The sequence below is a fragment of the Chiloscyllium plagiosum genome, chromosome 40, assembly GCF_004010195.1.
Source record: "Chiloscyllium plagiosum isolate BGI_BamShark_2017 chromosome 40, ASM401019v2, whole genome shotgun sequence".
Lineage (NCBI taxonomy): Eukaryota > Metazoa > Chordata > Chondrichthyes > Orectolobiformes > Hemiscylliidae > Chiloscyllium > Chiloscyllium plagiosum.
In genome coordinates this window covers 298,286-323,074 of record NC_057749.1, presented here as the reverse complement: position 1 = coordinate 323,074, position 24,789 = coordinate 298,286, and the positions used below count along the sequence as shown (strand labels likewise).

General features: G+C 41.3%; 1 protein-coding gene across 1 annotated transcript in view; it reads right to left on the bottom strand.

Annotated features, from left to right (window-relative positions):
• The window catches only part of usp3 (ubiquitin specific peptidase 3), a 232,318-nt gene that overhangs the window by 200,149 nt on the left and 7,380 nt on the right, over positions 1–24,789 (bottom strand). Inside the window, exons 3-5 of the mRNA XM_043680112.1 lie at positions 22,446–22,450; positions 11,139–11,276; positions 7,161–7,244 (exon numbers count right to left, since the gene is read on the bottom strand). Coding sequence (XP_043536047.1) covers positions 7,161–7,244; positions 11,139–11,276; positions 22,446–22,450 — 227 coding nt within the window. The remainder of the gene's footprint in view (positions 1–7,160; positions 7,245–11,138; positions 11,277–22,445; positions 22,451–24,789) is intronic.

Genomic DNA, 24,789 nt, shown 5'->3' with positions numbered 1-24,789 from the left:
TTAATTCTATTTCTCTCTTCACAAATATTGCCTGAACTGAATATTTCCCATTATTTCATTTCCAGTATCTACAATACTTTGCTCTTGAACTAGCATATGGTCTTTATTGCAAAGGGTTATAAGGAGTAAGGATGTCTTGCAGCAATTATTTTGGGCTTTGCCAAGACCACAGTTGTACATAACTCTGGTATGCACGGATAAGTATACTTGCCTTAGAAGGTGTACTAAGGTCCACTAACCGGATTTCTGAAATAAGAGGCTGGTCTTATGAAGACAGATGGGAGTAGAAGAGACCTATATTCCTGACATTTAGAAGAATAAGTAATCTCACTGAAACGTATAAAATTTTTAAAGATGGTTTAATAGGATCAATGCTGAGCTAACTTAGAATTTCAACTATAGTCTTTATTGACAATGGAGGGTTTAGGGATCATATGGTCTACTTCTGCTCCCATTTCTTGTTCTTATTCCAGACTTACAGAAGCTAACGTGCAAGATGCTTTAAATGCGAGCTTTTTAAAAAACATACTATAACAAAACCCTTCATGCAACATTTGCACCGAAATAACAAATACACAATAAAAAGAGGGCCAATGTGCAAAATGTGGCTGATATATGTCGAAACAAAATTTTAAATAAAAAGTATTAATTTCAACAGAAACCAAATTAACACAAAGTAAAAGAACATGTATTTAAGACTTCAAATGAAAGTATTCAATTATCACAGCAAATGACACACTTAGCCATAAAATATTTTATTTGCTTGCCAATACACACATCCATTCCAAGACCAGCAAAACCCAAGTGAGAAAGTTTACTCAGCAAGATGCTGACTAGAAAATGAATTAACCTGCAGCTCTCCTTAGGTCATAATCAGACAGACCTACAGCACAGGAAAAGGAACACCCCATGCTGGTCAAAAATGAGCACCTAGCTTTCCAGCACTTGGCCTATAGCCTTATATGTCTTAGCATCACAAGTGCACATCTAAATGCAATGTATGTAACAGTTGAGACAGATGAACATAAGAGCCTGAATTAGTATATGGAACTATGATACTGTACCCATTCCAGAAACTTGGTTGACAGACGGTCAGCATTGGCAGCTCAATATTTTAGGGTTTTGATATTTCAGGCATGATAGAGGGGGATGTAAAAAGGGCAAAGGAACTGCATTACTGATTAAGCAGAATGTCACAGTTGTACTTGGAGGGATCATCCAGCAAGGCCATATGGGAAGAACTCAATGATTACACCTTTCTTACTCCTATAATAGGGAATACTACAGGGCTCCCAATTGCCAACATGTGATAGAGGAACACATTTAGAGTTAGAGCACAGAAAGATGTAAAAATACAGCTGTTGTAAAGGGTGATTTTAACTTCCTCAATATTGACTGGGACTCCCTTAGTTCCAAGGGCTTAGATGAGGTAGAATTTGTTAGATTCATCCAGGAGGGGCTCCTGAAACAAAATGTAGATGCCCTACTTGAAAAGGCATTGTACTAGATCTTGCATTGTGGAATGAGCCCAGCCAAGTAATTGACGTTTCAGCGAGGAGGATTTTGGGAACAGTGATCATAATTCCGAAGGTAGTCATGGTTAAAAATTAAACTGGTGCTCACATGAAGGCACTAAATTGGGGGAAGGTTAATTGCAATAGTATTTGGCAGGAACTGGAAAAATGAGATTGGAGGCAGCCGTTAGAGGATAAATCCACAACTGACATGAGCGTTTTTTTTAAAAAAGGCCAGATGATCAAAGTTCAGGACCAGCAGATTCCTGTGAGGATCAAAGATAATGGTGGCAAGATTCAGGAATGCTGGATGACAAGAGATTTTGAAACTTTACTCAAAAAGTAAAGGAAGCATACATAAGGTTTGGGAAGCTGAAATCAGACAAGACTCCCGAATATAAAGGAAGCAGGAAAGTACTTAAAATAGGGAATTAGGAGGGTAAAATGGGAAGCATCCTTAGCAAGTAGGATTACGGAGAATCCGAAGGCATTTTACACATATATTAGGAGCAAGAGGGTAAGCTAGGGAAGGGGGGGGGGGGGGTCACCACACTATAGGAAGGATGTGGAGGTTTTGGAGACGGTGCAAAAGAAGTTTACCAGGATGGTGCCTGGATTGCTATAAAGGGGAAGCTGAACAAAGTGGGAATGTTTTTTGCTAGAGCTCTGGAGGCTGAGGGGTCAACCTGATGGAGAGGCAACAATAAAATTATGAGAGGCATGGATAGGGTGGACAGTCAAGAGTCTTGTTCCCAGGGTGGAAATGTCAAATATACAGTAAGACATGGCAAGTTTAAAAGAGATAAAGTCATAGATACGTACATCACAGAAACAGACCCTTCAATCCAACTCGTCCATGCTGACTAGATAGCCCAACATAATTTAGCCCCATTTTCCAGCATTTGGCCCATATCCCTCTAAACCCTTCCTATTCATATATCCATCCAGATGCCTTTTAAATGTTGCAATTGAACCAGCCTCTACCACTTCCTCTGGCAGCTCGATTCCATACACACTCCACTCTCTGCATGAAAAAGTTGCCCCTTAGGTCTCTTTTATATCTTTCCCCTACTACCCTAAACCTATGCCCTAGTTCTGGACTCCCTCACCCCAGGGAAAAGACTATTTATTCTATCCACGTCCCTCATGATTTTATAAACATCTACAAGGTCACCACTCAGCCTTTGACGCTCCAGGGAAAACAACCCCAGCCTGTTCAGCCTCTCCCTATAGCTCAAATCCTCCAACCCGAGCAACATCCTTTCAAATCTTTTCTGAACCCTTTCAAGTTTCACAACATCCTTCCGATAGGAAGGAGACTAGAATTGCACGCAATATTCCAAAAGTGGCCGAAACAATGTGCAAAACTATTTTGTTTCCTGATTTGGAGGTGCCATTGTTGGACAGGGGTAGAAAAAGTTAAAAATCACACAACATCAGATTACAGTCCAACAGGTTTATTTGGAAGCACTCTTTTCCAAAAATCCTTTTGGAAGTATTTTTTTCTCCACAGAAGTCTTAGGTGCCTGGAACACACTGCCGTGGAAATTGGGAGAAACAGATAGGCTAACAACATTTAAGTAGCATTCAGACAGACACATGAATAGACAAGGAATAGACCACATGCAGGCAGATGGTATCATTATCAACAGAGGAATGGTGGGACAAAGGGCCTGATCCCTGTGCTGTTTTGTTCCTTCTTCTTAAACGTTATGACCTCACTGCCTGTTGGGGTGCTAAAGTTTTCACCTGAACTTTTCAACTTGGTGTCAGCGGCATTTCTCAGAGCCTGAAAGCACTTGTTTGGGAGCCACTATTGCCAACAGAACATCAATATGGAACAGCCATCATCTGCGAATTTAATCCTTTTAAGCAATTGAGTAGCAATTGAGTAAAGAAAATAATTACAATGCGAATTGCCATTATGCCTGTTACAAAACATTAAACATGCCAGTTTAGAAACCTAAAGATGCCCTAAAACATGACAAAGTTAACTGCTATTTGTCAAATTTTGACGAAGATAGAACAGTGGATGTGGCTGTATGTGGATTTTAGGAGAAAGTGAGAACTGCAGATGCTGGAGATCAGAGTTGAGAGTGTGGTGCTGGGAAAGCACAGCAGGTCACGCAGCATCTGAGGAGCAGAATCGATGTTTTGGGCATAAGCCCTTCATCGGGAATGAGGCTTGTAGACTGAGGGATAAATGGGAGGGGGGGATGGGGAAATGAGGAAACTCTTGAAATCCCCATTTATCCTGTGTGGTTGCAGGGTCCCAAGGCGGAATACAAGGCATTCTTCCTCGAGGCATCGGGTGGTAACAGTTTGGCAGTGGAGGCAGCCCAGGACTTACATGTCCTTAACAGAGTGGGAGGGGGAGTTGAAGTGTTCAGCCACGGGGCGGTGGCGTTGATTGGTGCAGGTGTCCCAGAGATGTTCTCTGGGATGATCCACAAGTAGGCGTCCTGTCTCCCCGATGTAGAGGAGACCACATTAGGTGCAACAGATACAGTAGATGACATTGGCAGAAATACAGGTAAATTTCTGTTGGATGTGGAAGGATCTTTTAAGGCCTTGGATGGAAGTGAGCAAAGTAGTGTCGGTGCAAGCTTTGCACTTCCTGCGGTGGCAGGGAAAGGTGCCAGGAGTGGGTGTAGGCTGGTGGGGCGGCATGGACCTGACAAGGGAGTCGCAGAGGGAATGGTCTCTCCAGAATGCTGATAGGGATGGGGAGGGAAATATATCTCTGGTGGTGGGGTCCATTTGTAGGTGGCGGAAGCGACAGAGGGTGACGCGGAGGTTGGTGGGGTGGCAGGTGAGGACCGGAGGGTTCGGTCATTGTTGCATTGGGATGGATGGAGTTCAAGGGTGGGGCGTGGGAAGTGGAGGAGATGCGCTGGAGGACATCGTTAACCACATCAGAAAGGAAATTGAGATCGTGGAATAAGGAGGCCACCTCGGATTTTCTACGGTAGAATTGGTCATCCTGGGAACAGAGGCGGAGGAAGTGGGAATAAGAGATGATGCTTTTACAGGAGGTAAGGTGGGAGAAGGTGTAGTCTAGGTAACTGTGGGAGCTCTTTGGGCTTAGTAGATGTCCGTGATTAGTTGGTCGCTGGAAATGGAGATGGAGGGGTCCAGGAAGGGGAAGGAGGTGTCTGAGATGGTCCAGGTGAACCAAATGGACCTCACCACCAGAGATATATTTCCCTCCCCACCCCTATCAGTGTTCTGGAGAGACTATTCCTTCCACAATTTCCTTGTCAGGTCCATGCCCCCACCAGCCCACACCCCACTCCTGGCACATTTCCCTGCCACTGCAGGAAGTGCAAACCTGAGCCCACACCCACTCCTTTAACCTCCATCCAAAGCCCCAAAAGATCCTTCCACATCCGACAGAAATTTACCTGTACCTCTACCAATGTAAACCACTGTATTCGTTGTACCCAACGTGGTCTCCTCTACATTGGGGAGACAGGACACCTACTTGCGGATCATTTCAGAGAACATCTCTGGGACACCTGCACCAACCAACCCCACCGCACCATGGCTGAACCCTTCAACTCCGCCGCCCACTGTCAATGATACGCAGGTCCCAGGCCTCCTCCACTGCCAAACTATTACCACCCAACGACTGGAGGAAGAATGCCTCATATTTTGTCTTGGGACCTTGCAACACCACGAAATAAATGTGGATTGCAACAGTTTCTTCATTTCCCCTCCCCCACATTATCCCAGTCTCAAGCCTCCAATTCGGCAGCGCCCTCCTGAACCGTCCATCACCTTTCCCATATATTCTCCAACCCATCACCTCCTCCTTCACCTTCATCTACCTATCGCACTCTCAGCTACCTTCACCCCCACCCCCCTCCCATTTATCTCTCAGGCCCCCGGTCCACAAGCCCGAAACATAGATTCTCCTGCTCCTCAGATGCTGCCTGACCTGCTGTGTTTTTCCAGCTCCACACTCTCAACTCCGTATATAAAGTTTAGCAAGGCGTTTGATAAGGCTCCCTGTGGTAGCTCATTCAGAAAGTGAGGAGGTATGGGATACTGAGAAATTTGGCTGTCAGGATACAGAATTGGCTGGCCAATAGAACACAGAGGCCGGTAGTTGATGGAAATTATTTAGCCTGCAGTGATATTCTGCAGGGGTCCGTTCTGGGACCTCAGCTCTTTAGGATTTTTATAAATGACTTGCATGAGGAAGTGGAAGGGTGGGTTAGTAAGTTTGCCAATGATACAAAGGTTGATGGAGATGTGGATAATGTGGGGGGCTGTTGTAGGTTGCAATAGAACATTGACAAGATGTAGAGCTGGGCTGAGAAGTCACAGATGGAATTCAATTTGGAAAAATGTGAAGTGATTTATTTTGTAAAGTCGAATTTGATTGCAGATTACAGGGTTAAAGGTAGGATTCTTGATAGTGTGGAGGAATAGAGAGATCTTGGGGTCCACGTCCAGAGATCCCTCAAAGTTGCCATTCAAGGTTGATAGGGTTGTTAAGAAGGCATATGGTGTGTTGACTTTCATTAGCAGGGGGATTGAGTTTAAGAGCTTTGAGGTTATACTGCAGTTCTATAAAGCCCTAGTTAGAGCGCACTTAGAATATTGTGTTCAGTCTGGTCATCTCATTCTCGGAAGAATGTGGAAACTTTAGAGAAAGTACAGAAGAGATTTACCAGCATGCTGCCTGGACTGGAGGGCATGTCTTATGAAGAAAAATTGAGGGAGCAAGGACTTTTCTCATTGCAGTGAAGGAGGATGAGAGGTGGCTTGATTAAGGTGTACAAGATAACGAGAGGCATAGTCAGAGACACTTTCCCAGGGCAGAAATGTCTATCATGAGGGGGCATAATTTTAAGGTGATTGGAGGAAGGTTTAGGGAAGATGTCAAAGGTAAGTTCTTTATGCAGAGAGTGGTGGCTGTGTGGCATGCACTGCTAGCATTGATAGTAGAGTCAGATACATTAGGGGCATTTAGGTGACTCTTGAATAGGCACACAGACGATAGTAAAATGTAAGGTATGTAGGTTAGTTTGATCTTAGAATAGGATAGGATAAAGGGTCAGCACAACATCAAAAGCCGATGGGCCTGTACTATGCTGTAGTGTTCTATGTTCTAAATCCGTATATCAGAACAAAAAAAGTAACGTTATAACTCATTAACCACATTTCTACTCCCAAAGTACATATTGAACTAATTAACACTTTTTCTAAACAAGATAGAACAGTTGTTGTCAATGCTGGAAAATCAGTTTTCTTGTAGGAAAGGTTCATTCACAGCTCACTAAGATATCACAAGCAGAAGTTCAATTCCTCAGAACTGAAAAGGATCACTGGAGCTGAAACATTAACTCTGGTTTTCTCTCCACAGATACTGCCAGACCTACTGAGTTTATCCAACAATGTCTGTTTTTGTTTCTGATTTTCAGCATCAGGAGTTCTTTCAATTTTTATTTAGACTCACCTCATCTTTTTGTTCTCTTGCACCTATATTGTCTTACAAGCTTATTCCAGGGTTCCATACAAACATTGTTTGAAATCTTTTTTTTGATTTCTAAAATCTGCATCCAAAAGATAAACTAGTCTAGAAAATAAACCTGAAAACAGTCAAGATTATAGTACCATTAACTTATTCACACATACTTCTCCAAGTTCTGTAGATGCTCTCTGACCCTCTGAACCAGGCCCATCTTGGTATCATTCACCACAAAATCATCACATCTGTAACTAAAGCAAAAACAGATTACACATTAAACAAAAAGTACTTTTCTGATTTATTTTCAATGTTACTGAACCCTAATTATTTGATTGTACATCACTTGATTAACTAGGCAATGAGCACAGCAGTTGAGACCAAGAACCATCTCTGGGTGAAGGAGGAACAAATCACAGAGGTAACTGAATCAGGATATTCATATGAAATTCAGTCAATATCTTCTAGCTTTACTTTATTGCAACTTGCCAATATTACTGTGTCCATTGGCAGGAGAGCATAATTCCAATACAATAAGGTGACAGAAGGCCATCTCAATTGAAAGTGTAAACAGAGGAAAAAGGAGGACAAAAAGCTCTGAACTTTCTTAGAAACTTTCAACATAACTACAAGTGGAATTTAGCTTTCATTCTTGAGGAACTGATCATAATAGGTTTAATGTCAAACGTGTGAACTTTTCCTCAATTATTTGCGCTATTCCCAAAAATGAATCTTCCTAAAATTTCAGCCACTTTTTTTTTTTAAGAAATTACACGTGAATGAGACCTGCAGTACTTCAAAAATTATGCTGTCACACTCCGTACTCTCAAATTTTCTTTTTTTTGGAACCTGCCAAAAACATACAAGGTTTTCAGTGGGACCAAGCAAGAATGCTTTCTGATATTGACACTCCCCAGCATAATAAAGGACTAAAACATCAAGAAGAGACAAGAGGTTCAAGACTGAAGTGCCAACAGTATCAAGGACACTTGATATAGGTTTCTGCATTGTTTAAAAAACAGTTAAATCAGCACAATGTGCACCATAAATGTAATCCAGGAAATTCAGGACTAAAGCGATCACAGATGCAAGATTATAGAAAGAAATATATATAAAACCAGCATAATAAAATGAACAGAGTAATTTTAATGAAAATTCTAAGTATTTAGCAGTAACTATATGTAGCAGAAAAGACAATACTGCAAATAACATAACTTGTCAAACTAAATCCATAAAGTAGGATCTTGTAGCACTTAAATTGAAATTAAAGGATCACCTGAAAGTGGAAAGAAAAAAAAAATGCATTTATATTTGGCTGAGGATTCCTAAAATACAATTCAATTATGAACTGCATATTTTAGTGTAAAATGATGAGCCTTTCTAGAAATTTTCCCAAGAGAAATCTGAAATCTCCAAATTCATGCGAAAGGAAAATGTTGCTTTCTCGTTTAAAATGATTGTTTTACAAGCTAATTACATTTCTATGAAGCAATGTTTAACTTAACATTAACCATGTAGTCAGGTTTAATCTGTGCTCAGTTTACTCTGACTAAATGATACATGGCAGCAGAGACCAATTGGAATATTCATAAGGTGCACATCTAATCTGGAATCTTGCCTAATGGCAGAGTTAACCACTCATACCTCCAGCGATTCATACAGCCCTTCAGCCCATCAAGTCTGCTCCGACATAACTACCACTAAAAGTGCGTAATCCCAATTGTATTTGTCCCAGTGACAGTTACATATGCCAATACATTTTATTTTTCCACATTTCATGTCTCAACTATGGTGCCACATCAAAGGACATTTCCTATTTTGAAATAAGTGATCGAAAGTCCAACATCAGGACTTCATTCACACTTTCTGGTGTCATTTTGTGGAATGGTAAATTGCAGAAATAAAGACTACTGATACTGAACTCTTTTCTTTGCTTCATCAGTACAGTTGGGGAACCAAAATACTCAAAAAAATCCAAAGGAGAATGAGAGGACGCACAAGATGTCACTGTCCCTTAGAACAACAATGGCAGCATTGATTTGAGATTTTTTTTGTAAAAGTTCATTATAAGCAAGGATACACAACTACATGAAATCCAGTTCTGGAAAAGGAAGAACTATTGAAACCCTTTGGGATTTCATATGCAATGCAAGTCTTGTGCTTCTTAAATTGGTAATTTAAGAAGCATATGCAGCACCAATAAAGAAAAACTGCATAATGGTAGCTTCGCTGCACATACTAAGTCAAGCAATTCAGCTAGCAGGAACAGAAGCTTACTCCAGTGCTGTAATGTGTGGTCATCTTGTTTGCCCTAGCCAGTCAAGAATACTTCATTCACAGCTTTGTTAATGGGACAGATGCAAACACAATAATTCAGACAGGATGAGAATATTAAATAGACAAACCTCCCCTACCTAGGGCTGTACTGTACTCAGTTGAAAAAAAACCTGACAGCGGAAACACATTCAAAAGCCCTGAGAAAATCATCTGAGTACAGATCAGAAGTGCAGTCTACAAAGGAGTTGAATGATTTGAAGAAACTAAAATTGACATCAAAATTTAGCAGAAGCTCTGGAGTAATCAATCACAGACAAAGTGTGCTTTGCTGCAGATTACTACTGAGGTGCGTGTGGCAGTATCTATGGACATGAGCTAATGCTCGATGAACCATAAGTTTCATGGATCTAAATCGGACATTTAACTTGCTTGTCACTATCGTTAATGACAAGGCCACCAGTGCTACAAATTGTGCTTCCAGAAGTTTTTAGCAGAAACAACAGCTTTTCCAAATAAAGTTATTGCCACATTGTATTATAATTGCACAATACTATTTCAAAATTTCATTTTCAATTCTTTTCCTGAAAAGAGAGAGGATGTGATAGCTTAGTGGTATTATTGCTAGATTGTTAATCCAGAGATTCGGGCAATATTCTGAGTATCTGTCATAGCAGATAACAAAGTCGAATGGTCACCATGAAGCTATTGCCGATTGTTGGAAAAAAACCATCTGGTTTGCTAACGGAAACTGCTGCCCTTACCTGGTCTGGCCTACATGTGACTCCAGGCTCACAGCAATATGGTTGACTCTTAACCATCTTTGGGGCAATTATGGCTGGTAATAAATGCTGGCCTAGCCAGCGATGCCTACATCTGTGCATGATTTTAAAAAGGTTAAATAGTTGTAGGGAAACTCAGCAGCTGAATCTAAGAATTTATTTTATTTAAAATAAAAACTGTACGCTTCAGTTATCATTTTGTTACTCATAACTTACACTTACTTGTCACTTTTAACAGAAAAGCATTCCAAACCAAAGTAGTCAAAAAGTAGATGAAAAGCCAAAGGGGTTAAATGACTGATAAAAAGCATGGACAAAGAAGAGGGATTTAGAGATGTTAAAATGAGGAAAACTTCGGAGTAAAGCATCTAGACAACAAAGGTACAATCAAAAATAAGTAAAGAGGGTGCATGCACGAGTATCAGAGAGTGATGGAATGGGAGAACTGCAAGGCTATAAAAGTTTAAGATGACCAAAGATAAAGACAGCATTAGGGAAGGCTGTTTTGCTTAGATGAAATGTTAACCCAAAAATCAGCAAGCAATCCTCCTCTCATCCTAGCCAAACTTCATTCCCAATCAAAAACATTATCCAGTCAGGTATTCATTAAACTGCTTGAGGGACCTTGCTGTATATACAAATTGTTTGTGCCGAAATCCATTGTGCTAAAAGTCCTCTACTTAAAGGCGAAGATTGAGATTTCTCACCGTCTACTGGTCAACATTTCTCCTTTAACCAACATTGCCAGAAAAACAAAATCTCATCATTTGTTGGCTGTAAAGTGTTTCAGGACATGGATGGGGCACTATAAAATCACCATGCTTTTTTTCAATATAGGTTTAAAAAAAAAAGGGATAAAAATCAGGGTTTCGCTGTTTTGATCTTTCTTTAAGCTGTTAAATATCAACAAATTAAAACCCACATACAGCAAAACTATTTGGGTTTCTCAAGGCAAGTATTATTCAACATTGAAGATCAGAATGAAGCAGGTACTTAAATTAAAGAGCATACATTAAAGTGCACAGCAAGTTCTTTGGTTCAAATAATATTATAAACCCTGCATTAACAGATTTAATATTTTACTTCACATACCAGAAGGTGCTGTAACTGCTGCAATCCATACACACTGCATGCTGCAATTTCTCTTTTTCATGCTTCTCTGACTTTTTAATGTTGTTTGAATTAATCTGGGCATCTTCATAGTGTTTCTTGGCATGTCCATTCACATATCTGCAAACAAAAACATGAAAACATGAGAAGGATTCAGCTCTTAGTTTCCAAACATTCACTAACTATTGGGGTCTAAATTTTTAAATTTCACCTGCCTGTTCTCAAGAGTCATATCACACAAAACATGGTTGCTGCCTTAAAAATTGGAAGTTTCTTGAGCATTCTCCATGTTTGTGGCAGTACAGCTAACTCTGCAATATCAGAGATGTATTTTCCTGAACAGATACTAAACAAACATCTCACTTACCCTCTCAGATAGTGTTCTTGTGTCATGGCCAAGATTTATTCCTAAACTATCACTACCAAAAACAGACCATCACCAATGACAATTTATCTCATTGCTGCTTGTAAGTAGGTCTGTGAAAATTAACCACTGCATATTTTACATCAAAATAGTGGCTGCACTTCAAGAGTAAAACTTCATACTATTCATGTAGACTCAACTTAAATATTCAAAGGTCTGTTTGTCACCGCTCAGTGCCAGCACATGCACCTATAGAATGCACACAGTCCTGAGCCAATACATTTTCAATTTTCATCCTCATTTATATATCCTGATTCTTACAGGAGTTTTTCAAAACAGCATCCACTCTACGTTTGGGAGTCTGCTTTAGACTCAAGAGGAATCGAGAAAGTAAAAAATATTCAGTAGGCCTGACAAGTATTCAAAAATATCAATCTGGGCGAACAGATGTTGGACAAGAACATGGATGAACTGAGCACCTTCAACTATGGAGGGTTCAGGTGAAGACTTGTTACTTTTAGAAGATGCTGCAGCACAAGTTCCACCTCAGGGATGGAAGCAAACATAAGCACACTTTGAAACCTGTCCCCATAGTCTCTACTGGAAAAATCAAACAATAAACACATCAGTGGATTTACAGCTGATATTTCATAAACAATGTGGTGAATACTCAATTCTTACCCAAATATATCAATTCAACTGGGGAGGCATTGAAAAGCATAATTCCTAGCCATCATTAGTGACTCTTTCTGGATATTATTCCTCCGTGGGTACTATAGAGGAGTAACTTGCCAACACCCAGTATTTTGGATCATCATGTGGGAAACAATATACGGTTGACTAACAGACTTAGAATTTCTATTTCTTCCTGTTATGGTCGGTTTTACATTTCCATATAAAGTCATAGAGTCAGAGTTATGCAGCACGGAAAAAGACTCTTGGGTCCAACTCTTCTGCGCAAACCAGACAGTCCCAATCTGATCTAGTTCCATTTGCCAGCATTTGGCCTGTACCCCTCTAAACCCATCCTATTCATATATCCATCCAGATGCCTTGTAATATATCTGTCTCCATCCCTTCCTCTGGCAGCTCATTCCATACATGCACCACCCTCTGCATGAAAAACCTATCCCTGGTCCTGTCAAATATTTCCCCTCGCCTTAAACTTATGCCCTCTAGTTTTTGACTTACTCAGTCTAGGAAAGAGAACTTGGCTATCTACCCTATGCATGCCATTCATGATTTTATAAACTTCTGTAAAGGTCAATCAACCTCCGAAGCTCCAGGGAAAAACATCCCAGTCTGTTCAGCCTCTCCTTATAACTCAAACCCGCCAGTCCCAGCAACATCTTGTAAATCATTTTTGCACCTTCTCAAGTTTAACAACATCCTTCCTACAGAAGGGCGACCAAAGATGTACACAGCACTCTAAGGTGTCCCCAATGATCCTGTAGAGCCACAACATGACCTTCCAACTCTTATAGTTAATGCACTGACAAATGAAAGCAAATATGCTAAGCACCTTCTCCACTATTTTATCTACCTGTGACTTCACTTCCAAGGAACTGTGCACCCGCCATCCTAGGTCTCCTTGCTGTGCAACACACCTGAGGATCCTACCATTAACTGTGTAAGTCCCATTGTACTTTCAGATACTCTTCACTGTCCACTACACCAACATTTTGGTGTCATCCATAAACTTTCTAACCATGCCTCCTATATTCACATCCAAATCATTTATATAAATGACGACAAGCAGTGGACTCAGCACCGATCCTTGTGGCACACTGCTGGTCATAGGCCTTCAGTCCGTAAAACAAACCTCTACCACCACCCTCTGTCTCCTATCTTCAAGCCAATTTTGCATCCAATTGCGTCTCTCTCCCTGGATTCCATGTCATCTAACCTTACTAACCAGTCCACCATACTGAACCTTGTCAAATGCCTTGCTGAGGTCCAAAAGAACATCTACTGCTCTGCCTTCATCAATCTTCTTTGTCACCTCTTCAAACAAAGTCAATCAAGATATGAGACATGATTTTCCATGCAGAAAGCCATACTGACATTCCTTTACAAATCATTGCCTTTCCAAATGCATGTAAATCCTGTCCTTCAGAATCCTCTCCAGCAACTCATCCATCACTAAGGTAAGGCACAATGTTCTAGTCCCCAGGCTTTTCCATATAGCCTTTCTTGAATAATCGTACCACTTTAGCAAACCTCCAGTCTTCCTGCACATTACCCCTAGTTATCAAAGATACAATTATCTCAGCAAAGGGCCCAATAAACTTTTCCTTAACTTCCCAAAGTTCTGGGAAACACCTGATCAGGTCCCAGGGATTTATCTAATCTTATGCATTTTAAGACTTCCAGCACCTCCTCTTCTGTAATATAAATACTAAGATTTTTTTTATTTCTGCTAATTCCCCAGCTTCCACGTTCTTCACCACAGTAAATATGGACAGGAAATATTTGTTCAGTATCTCACCTAACTTCTGTGGTTTCACACATATATGGCCATATTGATCGTTAAGGGGCCCTAATCTCTCCCTACTCTTTTGCTTTAATTTACTCAGAATCTCCGAATTCTCCTTAACCCTATTTGCCAAAGCTCCTCAGGTCCCCTTTTTGCCCTCCTGATTTCCCTCTTAAGTATACACCTACTGCCTTCATACTCTTCTAGGCATTCAGTCAACCCCAGCTGTCTGTCCCCAACATATGCCTCCTCCTTTTTCTTGGCCAGAGCCTAGTCATCCAGCATTCCCAACACTTACCAGCCTTGCCCTTCACACTAACAGGGACATACTATCTCATTTTAAAGGAATTGCACTTCCCAACCATTTCTTTACCTGTGAACGGCCTCCCCCAATCAACATTTGAAAATTCCTGCCTAATAGTGTCAAGAATGGCCTTACTCCAATTAAGAACTTCAACTTTTGATCAGGTCTATCCTTTTCCATCACTATTTTAAAACAATATAATTATGATCATTTGCCCCAAAGTGCTCCCTCACTGACACCTCAGTCACTTAATTCCCAACAGACAATCTCTAGTAGGTATGTCCACACATGGAATAAGAAAGTTTCCTTGGGTACACACTAAATTCCTCTCCATCCAAGCCCTTCACACAAGGAAAGCCCCAGTCTATGTTTGGAAAGTTAAAATCCCCAATCATTACAAGCCTGTTATTCTGACAGAGAGGAGATCTCCTGACATATTTGGCTCTCAATTTAGTGTTCACTATTGGGTGTGAAAGTGAGGACTGCAGATGCTGAAGATCAGAGCTGAAAATATGTTGCTGGAAAAGCGCAGCAGGTCAGGCAGCATCCAAGGAACAGGAAAATCGACGTTTCGGGCATAAGCAGAAGGGCTTATCTGCTCTATCTGCCAATTCTAGTTCTCACTGGCAGGTGGCACAAATTCTACTACCCTCGAGGACCTATTTTTTAAACCACCCGCCTAGTTTTCTTTGTTCTCCCTTTCCCTACCATGTTGTTGGTATCAACATGCATAACCATCAGTCACTCTGTCCTTTCAAAATACTCTGCACCCTCTCCGAAACAGCCTTGACACTGGCACGAGGGACGCAACACACCATCCTGATGTCTTGCTGACATGAGCAGAAACATCTGTTTGTGCCCCAGATGAGAGAGAGTCCCCTATTACAATCAATCGCTTGGAACCTGACATACCCTTATTACAGTAGAGCCAGTCACAGTATCTGAAATCTGGCTGTCAGTGCTATACTCCCAAGGGGCTATCCCCCACCCCTAGTGTATTCAAAATGGCGTACCTGTTTGAAGTGAGGATAGTGCAGGAGTGTCCTGTGGCTACCTGGCTACCTCACCTACTCCTAGCAGTCAACCAGCTACCTTCCTCCACCTTCCTGAAACTACCATCCATCACACCCCTTGCTCTTGTAAACTCCACGTTACATCCAAATGCTGCTCCAACCAACCCATGCAGTCTGATGAAATCCGCGAGTAAACACTCTACCTGCAGACATAGCTTCCAGAAACATTCAAATTCTCTCAGATCTGACAGGAAGAGCACATCACCCTACCACAAGCCATTTCTGCCCCTTTACCAATCTACACAGCCAGAAATTACCTAAAAAACAAAACACACTATGCTCAAAAACTCAGCATTAGCACAGTCTTACTACTCAAAAACAGCACTCTGGGATAACTCAGTGTCAATCCTTAATATTAAAAGTCAATCAAGAGACAGATCTCAGTATAAACATAATAAAAACAATGCCTCCACCTTACTCACTATTACAGATTTACAAAAAAAAGATTCAGAAGTTTTATAAAGCTTAAAATCAAACACAGCTGATCTGGCTCAAAACCAGATACAGGTACTCCTGTAGTTTCAGGCAGTGATGTTTTTGAAATCACTGATACTTCTGGATGGATATTAGACCTCCCACATCAGCTGTGAAACTGCACTGCTTGTTTGTTGTTTCAGCAAAACCTGATCTCCAGAGCCCTTGTACAATTTCTCATTCTGACAGCTGTGAAACTACACTTGTTAGCCGCTTCATAAAATGCGAGTATCTATATACACCATTCTCTTACTCCGATTTACCACAACTTCCCCAGTTTGATCCCTTACCTATTTAGTTTTCAACCCTCTCCACTTCTGTAGCTATGCAGTTCACTAGAACATTAGCCCAATACGGTTCAGGTAGGCTAATGTTACATAAACCTGATACCAATTCTCTCTCAAGTTTTTGTGAATGTGTTAATTTTTTTTAATCCTATTTGCACATTGCTCAGTTTGTCAAAAATAAGCAGAGCTTCAAAGGCACTTTGTTGTTGCTACATTAAACTGTCAGTTCTCTGGGATGGTGTACATCATTGGACCTAAGCTAATCCAGAGACCTTAAGCTAATGATCTGGGGACAGAGGTAGCTGATGGAAATGAAATATATATGACTCCAGACCCACAGCAATTTGATCGATTTCCAACTGCCCTCCAAAACGGTCTTGCAAAGCTTTTAAGTTGAAGGGTAACAAATAGGGATTGGCATTAATGCTGGCCTTGCCATTGGAGGAAAAATACAAGGAAAACGGTGAAATAAAGACAAACAAAATAATTCACTTCTAATTATTCAAATATATGGAACCTTGAATAAAGTAAAAGGTTGAATCATAAATTTTCTGAGAAGGTAAAAAGCTGATTCATAAACAAAACAAATGCAAACACACCTTTGGTAGGGGTAAAGTCACTCAATAATTTGGGAAAAAATAAAGGAATGTCTTTTCCTAAGCAGTCTCAAAAGTCTTTTTGCACAGCTTGTATACATTATTTACTTGCATGAGTTTTGCCTGATTTATCAAAACTGCTAGGGGGAAAACTATAGAAAGACGCAATTATGGGATGGAGGAGACAGGAAGGAAGAAATGGAGGATAAAAAAAACTATTTAAGTGATGACTGGTCAAGAACTTACAATGATAAATATTGTCAGCACATTTTGTATATTTCACATTCCCAATGTCACAAAGCTATTTTTCTAAAGCTGTTCCTTGGCTCAAGGATACTCGGTCGTTGACTTTTTTCCAAAAGAGCAAAATACCAGGCCAGGCTCCGATCAGTCTGGTTTGGTACGGAGATGAAAAGGCTTTTTGAGAGGCCTTTTGTTTATATGCAAACAGATGAGACTCTGGGCCAAAGTGGTCTGTTTTAGAAGTGGCCTGTATAAAGAAAGGAGAGTGGTCAGCTCTCGAGCTGAGCAGTTTAGTTCAGTCTTAAAATGGTGAGGAGTTCAACAGTGAGCTGTGTGGAAACTCACTCTGCCTTTCAACTTCAACCTGTAAGCATGTGTTCCATTTATAATGGGTTTTAAAGGGAGTTTGATTATTGGAACTGTTGTGTATATTGAAAACAGCATAATTAAGTCTAGTTTCAATAGACTGAGTTCTGTAGGGGTTCATTATTTTGTTCTTAGTTTCATTGTGTAATTTTGAGAATAAATTTTTGTTGGTTTTAAAATCTAGTAGTCAACCTCGCTAACTTACTCTGGGTAATTTTCATTGTACACTTACTGAAATAAAATTGCAAAGTCATGGTCTGGGCTGCCTGCTTAAGAATGTTTTGAGTGGTCTGTCCTCGTCCATAACAGATTGGAATAGTACCAGATGGTTGGAGGGTGGAAAATGTTATTCCCTTGTTCAAGGAAGTAAATAGGGAGAACCCTGGGAATTACAGACTAGTCAGTCTTACATCAGTGGTGGCCAAATTACTGGAGAGGATTCTGAGAGACAGGATTTATGATTATTTGAAAAAGCATATTTTGATGACAGATTGTCAGCATGGTTTTGAGAGGGGCAGGTCATGCCTCACAAGCCTTATTGAATTCTTTGAAGATGTGACAATACACATTGATGAAGGTAGAACAGTGGATGTGGTGTATATAGATTTTATCACGGTATTTGATAAAGATCCCCATGGTAGTCTCATTCAGAAGGTAAGGAGGAATGGAATATTTGGAAATTTGGTTGTTTGGATACAGAACTGGCAGTCCCATAGAAAACAGAGGGCAGACAGAATGTATTCAGCCTGGAATTCAGTGACCAGTGGTGTTCTCTAGCAAACTGTTCTGGGAACTCTTTTTTTCCTGTGATTTTTATAAATGACTTAGATGAGGAAGAAAAAGGGTGGGTTAATAAGTTTGCCGACAACACAAAGGTTGGTGGAGTTGTGGATAGCGTGGAGGGTTGTTGTAGGTTTCAACGGGACATTGACAGAATGCAGCGCTGGGCTAATAAGTGGCAGATGGAGTTTGGAAGGTGGAACTTGAATGCAGATTACAGGGTTAAAGGCAGGATTCTTTGCTGTGTGGAGGAACAGAGGAATTTTGTGGTCCATGTCCATAGATCCCTCAAAGCTGCCACCCAAGTTGATCGGGTTGTTAAGAAGGCGTATAGTGTGTTGGCTTTCATTAGCGGGGGATTGAGTTTAAGAACAAGGTTATGTTGCAGCTCTATAAAGCCCACACTTGGAATATTGTGTTCAGTTCCATTTTCCTCTTTAATGGAAGGATGTGGAAGCTTTAGAGAGGGTACAGAAGAGATTTACCAGGATGCTGCCTGGACTGGAGGAGATATCTGATGAAGAAAGTTTAAGAAATCTAGGGTTGTTCTCACTGGAGTGAAGAAGGACGAGAGGTGACTTGAAAGGTACGTGCAAGATGATGAGAGACACAGATAGAGCGGATAGCCAGAAACATTTTCCCAGGGTGGAAATGGCTATCATGAGGGGTCATAATTTTAAAGGTAACTGGAGGAAGGTTACAGGGAGATGTCAGAGGTAGATTCTTTACAGAGAGTAGTGGGTGCGTGGAATGCATTGCCAGCAGTGATAGTGCAGTCAGACACATTAGGGACATTTAAGTGACTCTTGGATAAGCACACGGATGATAGTAAAATGAAGGGTACATAGATTAGTTTGTTCTTAGAGTAGGATAAAAGGTCCGCACAACAGAGGGCCAAAGTGCCTGTACTGTGCTGTACTGTTCTATGTACAGCAAAGGAAGCAAGTCAAAGTGAATTCAGCTGTGTTGTGTGTTGAGAGAGTAAGGCAAGGCTGGACGGTCTTTAATGCTCGAAGTGTAATAGACAAGACTGATGAGTTAATGGCACGAATTGACACACTTATTATATTGTTGCCATCACAGAAACATGGTTGAAGGGTTGGACCTGCAACTCAACATTACAATGATCTTTAGGCAAGATGAGGAGGGTGTGAAAAAGGTGCTGGTGCAGCATTAAGGAGGGGCACAGTGGCGACCACTGCTACCTCACAGTGCCTGGGACCTAGCTTTGATTCCTACCTCAAGTGACTCCACCTCTGCGTGGAGTTTGCCCATTCTCCCTGTATCTGTGTAGGTTTTCTCCAGGTGCTCCAGTTTCCTCCCACATTCCATAGATGGGCAGGATTGGTCTTGTTAAATTGCCCATAGTGTCCACGGATGCATAGCTTGGGTGGATTAGCCATATGCTATGCAGGGATACAGGGATAGGGTGGGTGGGATGCTCTTCGAAGGGTCAGTGTGGAATCAATTGGAGAAATATCCTGGTTCCACACCTTTCTGTGGAAGGATCAATTACTGCAATAAGGAGAGATGATATCTTGAAAGGGTCCTCAAACAAGGCTTTACGGGTAGAATTTCAGAATGTTAAAGGAGCAGGTACTTTACTGGGAGTGCATTTTATTTTAGATTACCTACAGTGTGGAAACAGGCCCTATGGCTCAACCAGAGTTGAAAAATGTGGTGCTGGAAAAACACAGCAGGCCAGGCAGCATCCGAGGAGCAGGAGAATCGACGTGTCGGCAGAAGCCCTTCTTCTGGAAACGTCGATTCTTCTGCTCCTCGGATGCTGCCTGGCCTGCTGTGTTTTTCCAGCACCACATTTTTCAACTCTGGTCTCCAGCATCTGCAGTCCTCACTTTCCCCTTCGGCCCAACCCTCCGAAGAGTAACCCACCCAGACCCACTTCCCTCTGACTAATGCACCTAACACTATGGGCAATTTAGCATGGCCAATTCACCTAATCTGCACATATTTGGACTGTGGGATGAAACCAGAGCACCCAGAGGAAACCCACGCAGACACAGAGAATGTGCAAACTCCACACAGACAGTTGCCCAAGGCTGGAATCAAACCTGGGACCCTGGTGCTGTGAGGCAACCGTGTTAACCACTGATTATGGATTAAGTGTCAGCAGGAAATAGGTGAGCAAACGTGTAGGCAGTTCAGAGGTGTGTAAGAGTTATAACCAGGTAAATATAGTGGGGGATTTCAACTTTCCCAACATAAATTGGGATAGTCATAGTGTTCAGGAGTTAGATGGCCAATTTCTTGCAAGTATCCAGGGGTGATTTTTGTATCAATACATAGAAGGCCCAAAAAAAAAGGAACACGCAGTGCTGGATCTGGTACTGAGCAAAGAAGCTAGACAATGTTCAATGTGGCAGTGAAGAACAGCTTTTTCCTTGCTGTTTTGCGACTGGATTTCAAATTTCAAATCTAATGTTGGTCTTACAGCTGCACAGAAGGTATACAAAAGTAAGTTTGTATGCCTCACTCGGTGACCTGTACTTCCTTATATGTAACGTTCTGCCTGTACTGCATGCAAAACAAAGGTTTTCACTATACTTAGGTACATGCGATAATAATAAATAAAATTAAAACCGTATCAAACATTTAGGCAATAGTGACCATAACACAGAATAGTTCAAATTTGTTCTGGACAAGGAAAAAGATGGCCTGCAGAAAAGAGTTTTGAACTAGGGAGGGTGATGGCAGATTTTATTAAAATAAAGGAGGATCTGGCCACAGGAGACTGTGAACAGTCCCTTGTGAATAAGTCTACAGCAGAGCAACGGAGGCATTCAAAAAAGGAGCTGGGGAGAGTTCATGTGCAACCTTTAGAGGGGAATATGGGAGCAATAAGTTCAGAGAACCCTGGCTGTCTAGGACAATTCAGGGTTAGATAAAGATGATGATTAGGCCTTTTAGCAAGTCCAAAGGGAATAATTCAGTTACGGCCCTAGTGGAATATGGAAAGTCCAAGAGGGAACTTAAGAAAACAATTAGAAGAGCTAAAAGAGAATATGAGAAAGAACTTGTAAACAGGATTAGGGAGAATCCAAACATATTTTACAAACGCATTAAAAGGAAGAGACTAACCAGGGAAAGAGTAGGGCCCGATAGAAAACAAGGGACAACCAATGTCTGAAGCCACAGAATATTGGATGGGAGCTGAGTGAATGCTTCTCTTCAGTCTTCACTGTGGAAAAGGAGAACTTTGGTATGTAATTCAGGGAAAGGGACTGTGAGGAACTAACATAATTTGACACAGGAAACGGGGAGGTATTGGAGCACTGCCAAGCTTACATAGAGACAATCCTCTGGCCCAGATGAATTGCATCCTAGGCTGCTGTGGGAGGTGAGGCAGGAAATTGCAGGAGTTGTGACACAAATTTTTAATTCATCTCTGGTCACAGGGGAAGTACCAGGGGACTGGAGGATGACTAACGTGGTTCTACTTTTTAAGAGGAGTGGTAGAGAATGAACCAGAAAATTACAGACTGATGAGTCTGAAGTCAGTGGTAGAGTTACACAGCCCTTCAGTCCAAGCTGATCATAATCACAAACAAACTAATCCCACCTGCCTGCTTCTAGCCCACACCTCTCTAAACATTTCTTATTCATGGACTGATCTGAATGTCTTTTTTAAAAAGTTGTAACTGTATCCACATTCACGACTTCCTCTGGAAGTTTATTTCATGCAAAAATCACTCTTTAAAAAAAAACCCGTCATCTTTTAAAATCTTTCTCCTCTCAATTTCAAAATGTGCTCTCTCCTTTTGAAATTCCCCACATTAGGGAAAAGACACTTGCCATACACCCCTATAAGGTCACCCCTCAACCTCTTGTGCGCCAGTGAAAAAAGTCCCAGCCTATCCAGTCTCTCCTTAGAACTCAAACCTTCCATTCCCAACAACATAGAATATAGAACAATATAGCGCAGAACAGGCCCTTCAGCCCTCGATGTTGTGCCGACCTATGAACTATTCTCAGCTCGTCCTCCTACACTATCCCAAAATCATCCATGTACTTATCTAAGGATCGTTTAGATCTCCCTAATGTGGCTGAGTTGACTACCTTCGCAGGTAGGGCATTCCATGCCCTTACACACACTGCTAAAGAACCTGCCTCTGACATCTGTCTTACATCTATCACCCCTCAATTTGAGGTTGTGCCCCCTCATACAAGCTGACGTCATTATCCTAGGAAAAACTCTTTTCTACCCTATCCAATCCGATCATCTTGTATGTCTCTATCAAATCCCCCCTTAACCTTCTTTTTTCCAATGAGAACAGACACAAGTCTCTCAGCCTTTCCTCATAAGACCTTCCCTCCAGTCCAGGCAACATCCTGATAAATCTCCTCTGCACCTTTTCCAATGCTTTCACATCCTTTCTGTAATAGGGCGACCAAAACTGTACACAATATTCCAAGTGTGGCCGCACCAGCATTTTGTAAATCATGGTAAATCTCTTCGGAACTCTCTCCAGTTTACTAATATCCTCCTAAAACAGGGTGACGAAAACTGGACAAAGAAGAGGCTTCACTAATGACCTGAACAGCCTTAACTCCTATACTCAAAAAGTCTGCGCAAAGAAGGTAAGCGTGTTAAATGCCTTATTAACCACCCTGTCTACATGTGGCGCATACTTCAAGGATTATGTACCTGAACCCAGACGTCTCTCTGTTCAACAACATTATCCAAGGCCCTACTTTTAACTGTATATATGTCCTACTCCTGCCCTTGTTTGTTCTATCAAAATGCAATATCTCGCATTTATGCAAATAAAACTCCATCTGTCATTCCTCAGCCCGTGGGCAGCACGGTGGCACAGTGGTTAGCACTGCTGCCTCACAGCGCCAGAGACCCGGGTTCAATTCCCGCCTCAGGCGACTGACCCTGTGTGGAGTTTGCACATTCTCCCCGTGTCTGCGTGGGTTTCCTCCGGGTGCTCCGGTTTCCTCCCACAGTCCAAAGATGTGCGGTCATTATGCCAATTTTGTATCCAATTGGCTAGCTCCTCTGAATCCCATGTGATCTAATGTTACTAATTAACCTACCATGCGGAACCTTGCCAAAGGCTTTACTAAAGTCAAAATAAATGGCATCTACCACTCTGTCCTTATTAATCCTCAAAAAAAACTCAGTTTGAGAGACACTATTTCCCCTACACAAAACCATGCTGACTATCTCGAATCATTCCATGCTCTCCAAATCCTATTTTTCAGAATCACCTCCAAAAACTTACCCACCAAAGTCAGACTCCCAGGTCTATAGTTTCCAGGCTTCTCCTTACATCTCTTCTTAAACAAAGGTACAATATTAGCCACTCTCCAGTCATCCACCCCTACACAAAACCATGCTGACTATCTCGAATCATTCCATGCCTCTCCAAATCCTATTTTTCAGAATCACCTCCAAAAACTTACCCACCAAAGTCTATAGTTTCCAGGCTTCTCCTTACATCTCTTCTTAAACAAAGGTACAATATTAGCCACTCTCCAGTCATCCACCACCTCACCCATGGTTATAGGTGATAGAAAAACCTCTGCAAGGGGTCCCGCAATTTCGTCCCTAACTTCCCACAATGTCCTGGTCAGGAACCAGATTTATCCACCTTTATATTTTCTAAGGCCTCCAAGCACTTCCTCTTCAGTAATATGAACTGTTTTGAAAACATCAACACTTATTTCCTGGAGTTCTCTAGCCTCTGTTTCTTTCTCCACAGTAAATGAATATTTACTAACCCTCCCATCTCCTAGGTTCAACATAAAGATGACATCTTTGATCTTTAAAGGAGCCCTACTGTCTAAGATGACATCTTTGATCTTTAAAGGAGCCCTACTGTCTCTCTAATTGCTCTTTTGCTCTTAAAGTACTTGTGGAATCTTTTTGGATTATCCTGAACCTTATCTGCCAAAGCTTTCTCATATCTCCTCTCTGCTTTCCTGATCACCCTCATAAGAATGCCCCTACACTCTTTATACTATTCAAGAGGTTCAGTTGAACCCAGTTGTCTATATCTATGAATCTTTTTTATTCTTGACGAGAACCTCACTGTTCCCTAGTCCTACCAGCCTTACCTTACACATAATGACTCTGAACTCTCACCATCATTCTTTTGAAAACCTCCCGTTTATGAGACATTCCTTTAACTGAGAACAGTGAACGCTAATCAACTTTTGAAAGTTTTGTATCACACCATTTAATTTTGCCATGCTCCAATAAAAGCTTTAATTTTTATAGATGGCTTATCTTTTTCCACAGCTATTTTAAAACTAATAGAATTTTACTCACTAGATCCAAAGCATTCCCCTACTCTCGTTTCAGTCACTTCGCCCTGTCTTATTACCCAAAGGAAGGAACATTTACATAAAGAACATTTTCTTGAACACAAATTCTTCACCATCCAGACTTAACATTGGTAGTCTCAGTCATTGCAGATCACCTTTTAATAAAATTCGTTCTGGACTCCAGCCCTCAAATTTGCACAAGACTTCAGCCAGAGCCGAGAGCTATACTGGGAGGGGAGCCTTTGAAGATTAAGAGTACAGCCTCTGTTCTGGTCTCGAATGAAAGGCAGCTGGTTCAGTGATTGTAGGAGGAGGCTCAGATACAAGCTTGTTGGCGTGAAATTGAGAGATATTCACCTAGATTGGCTCAACATTT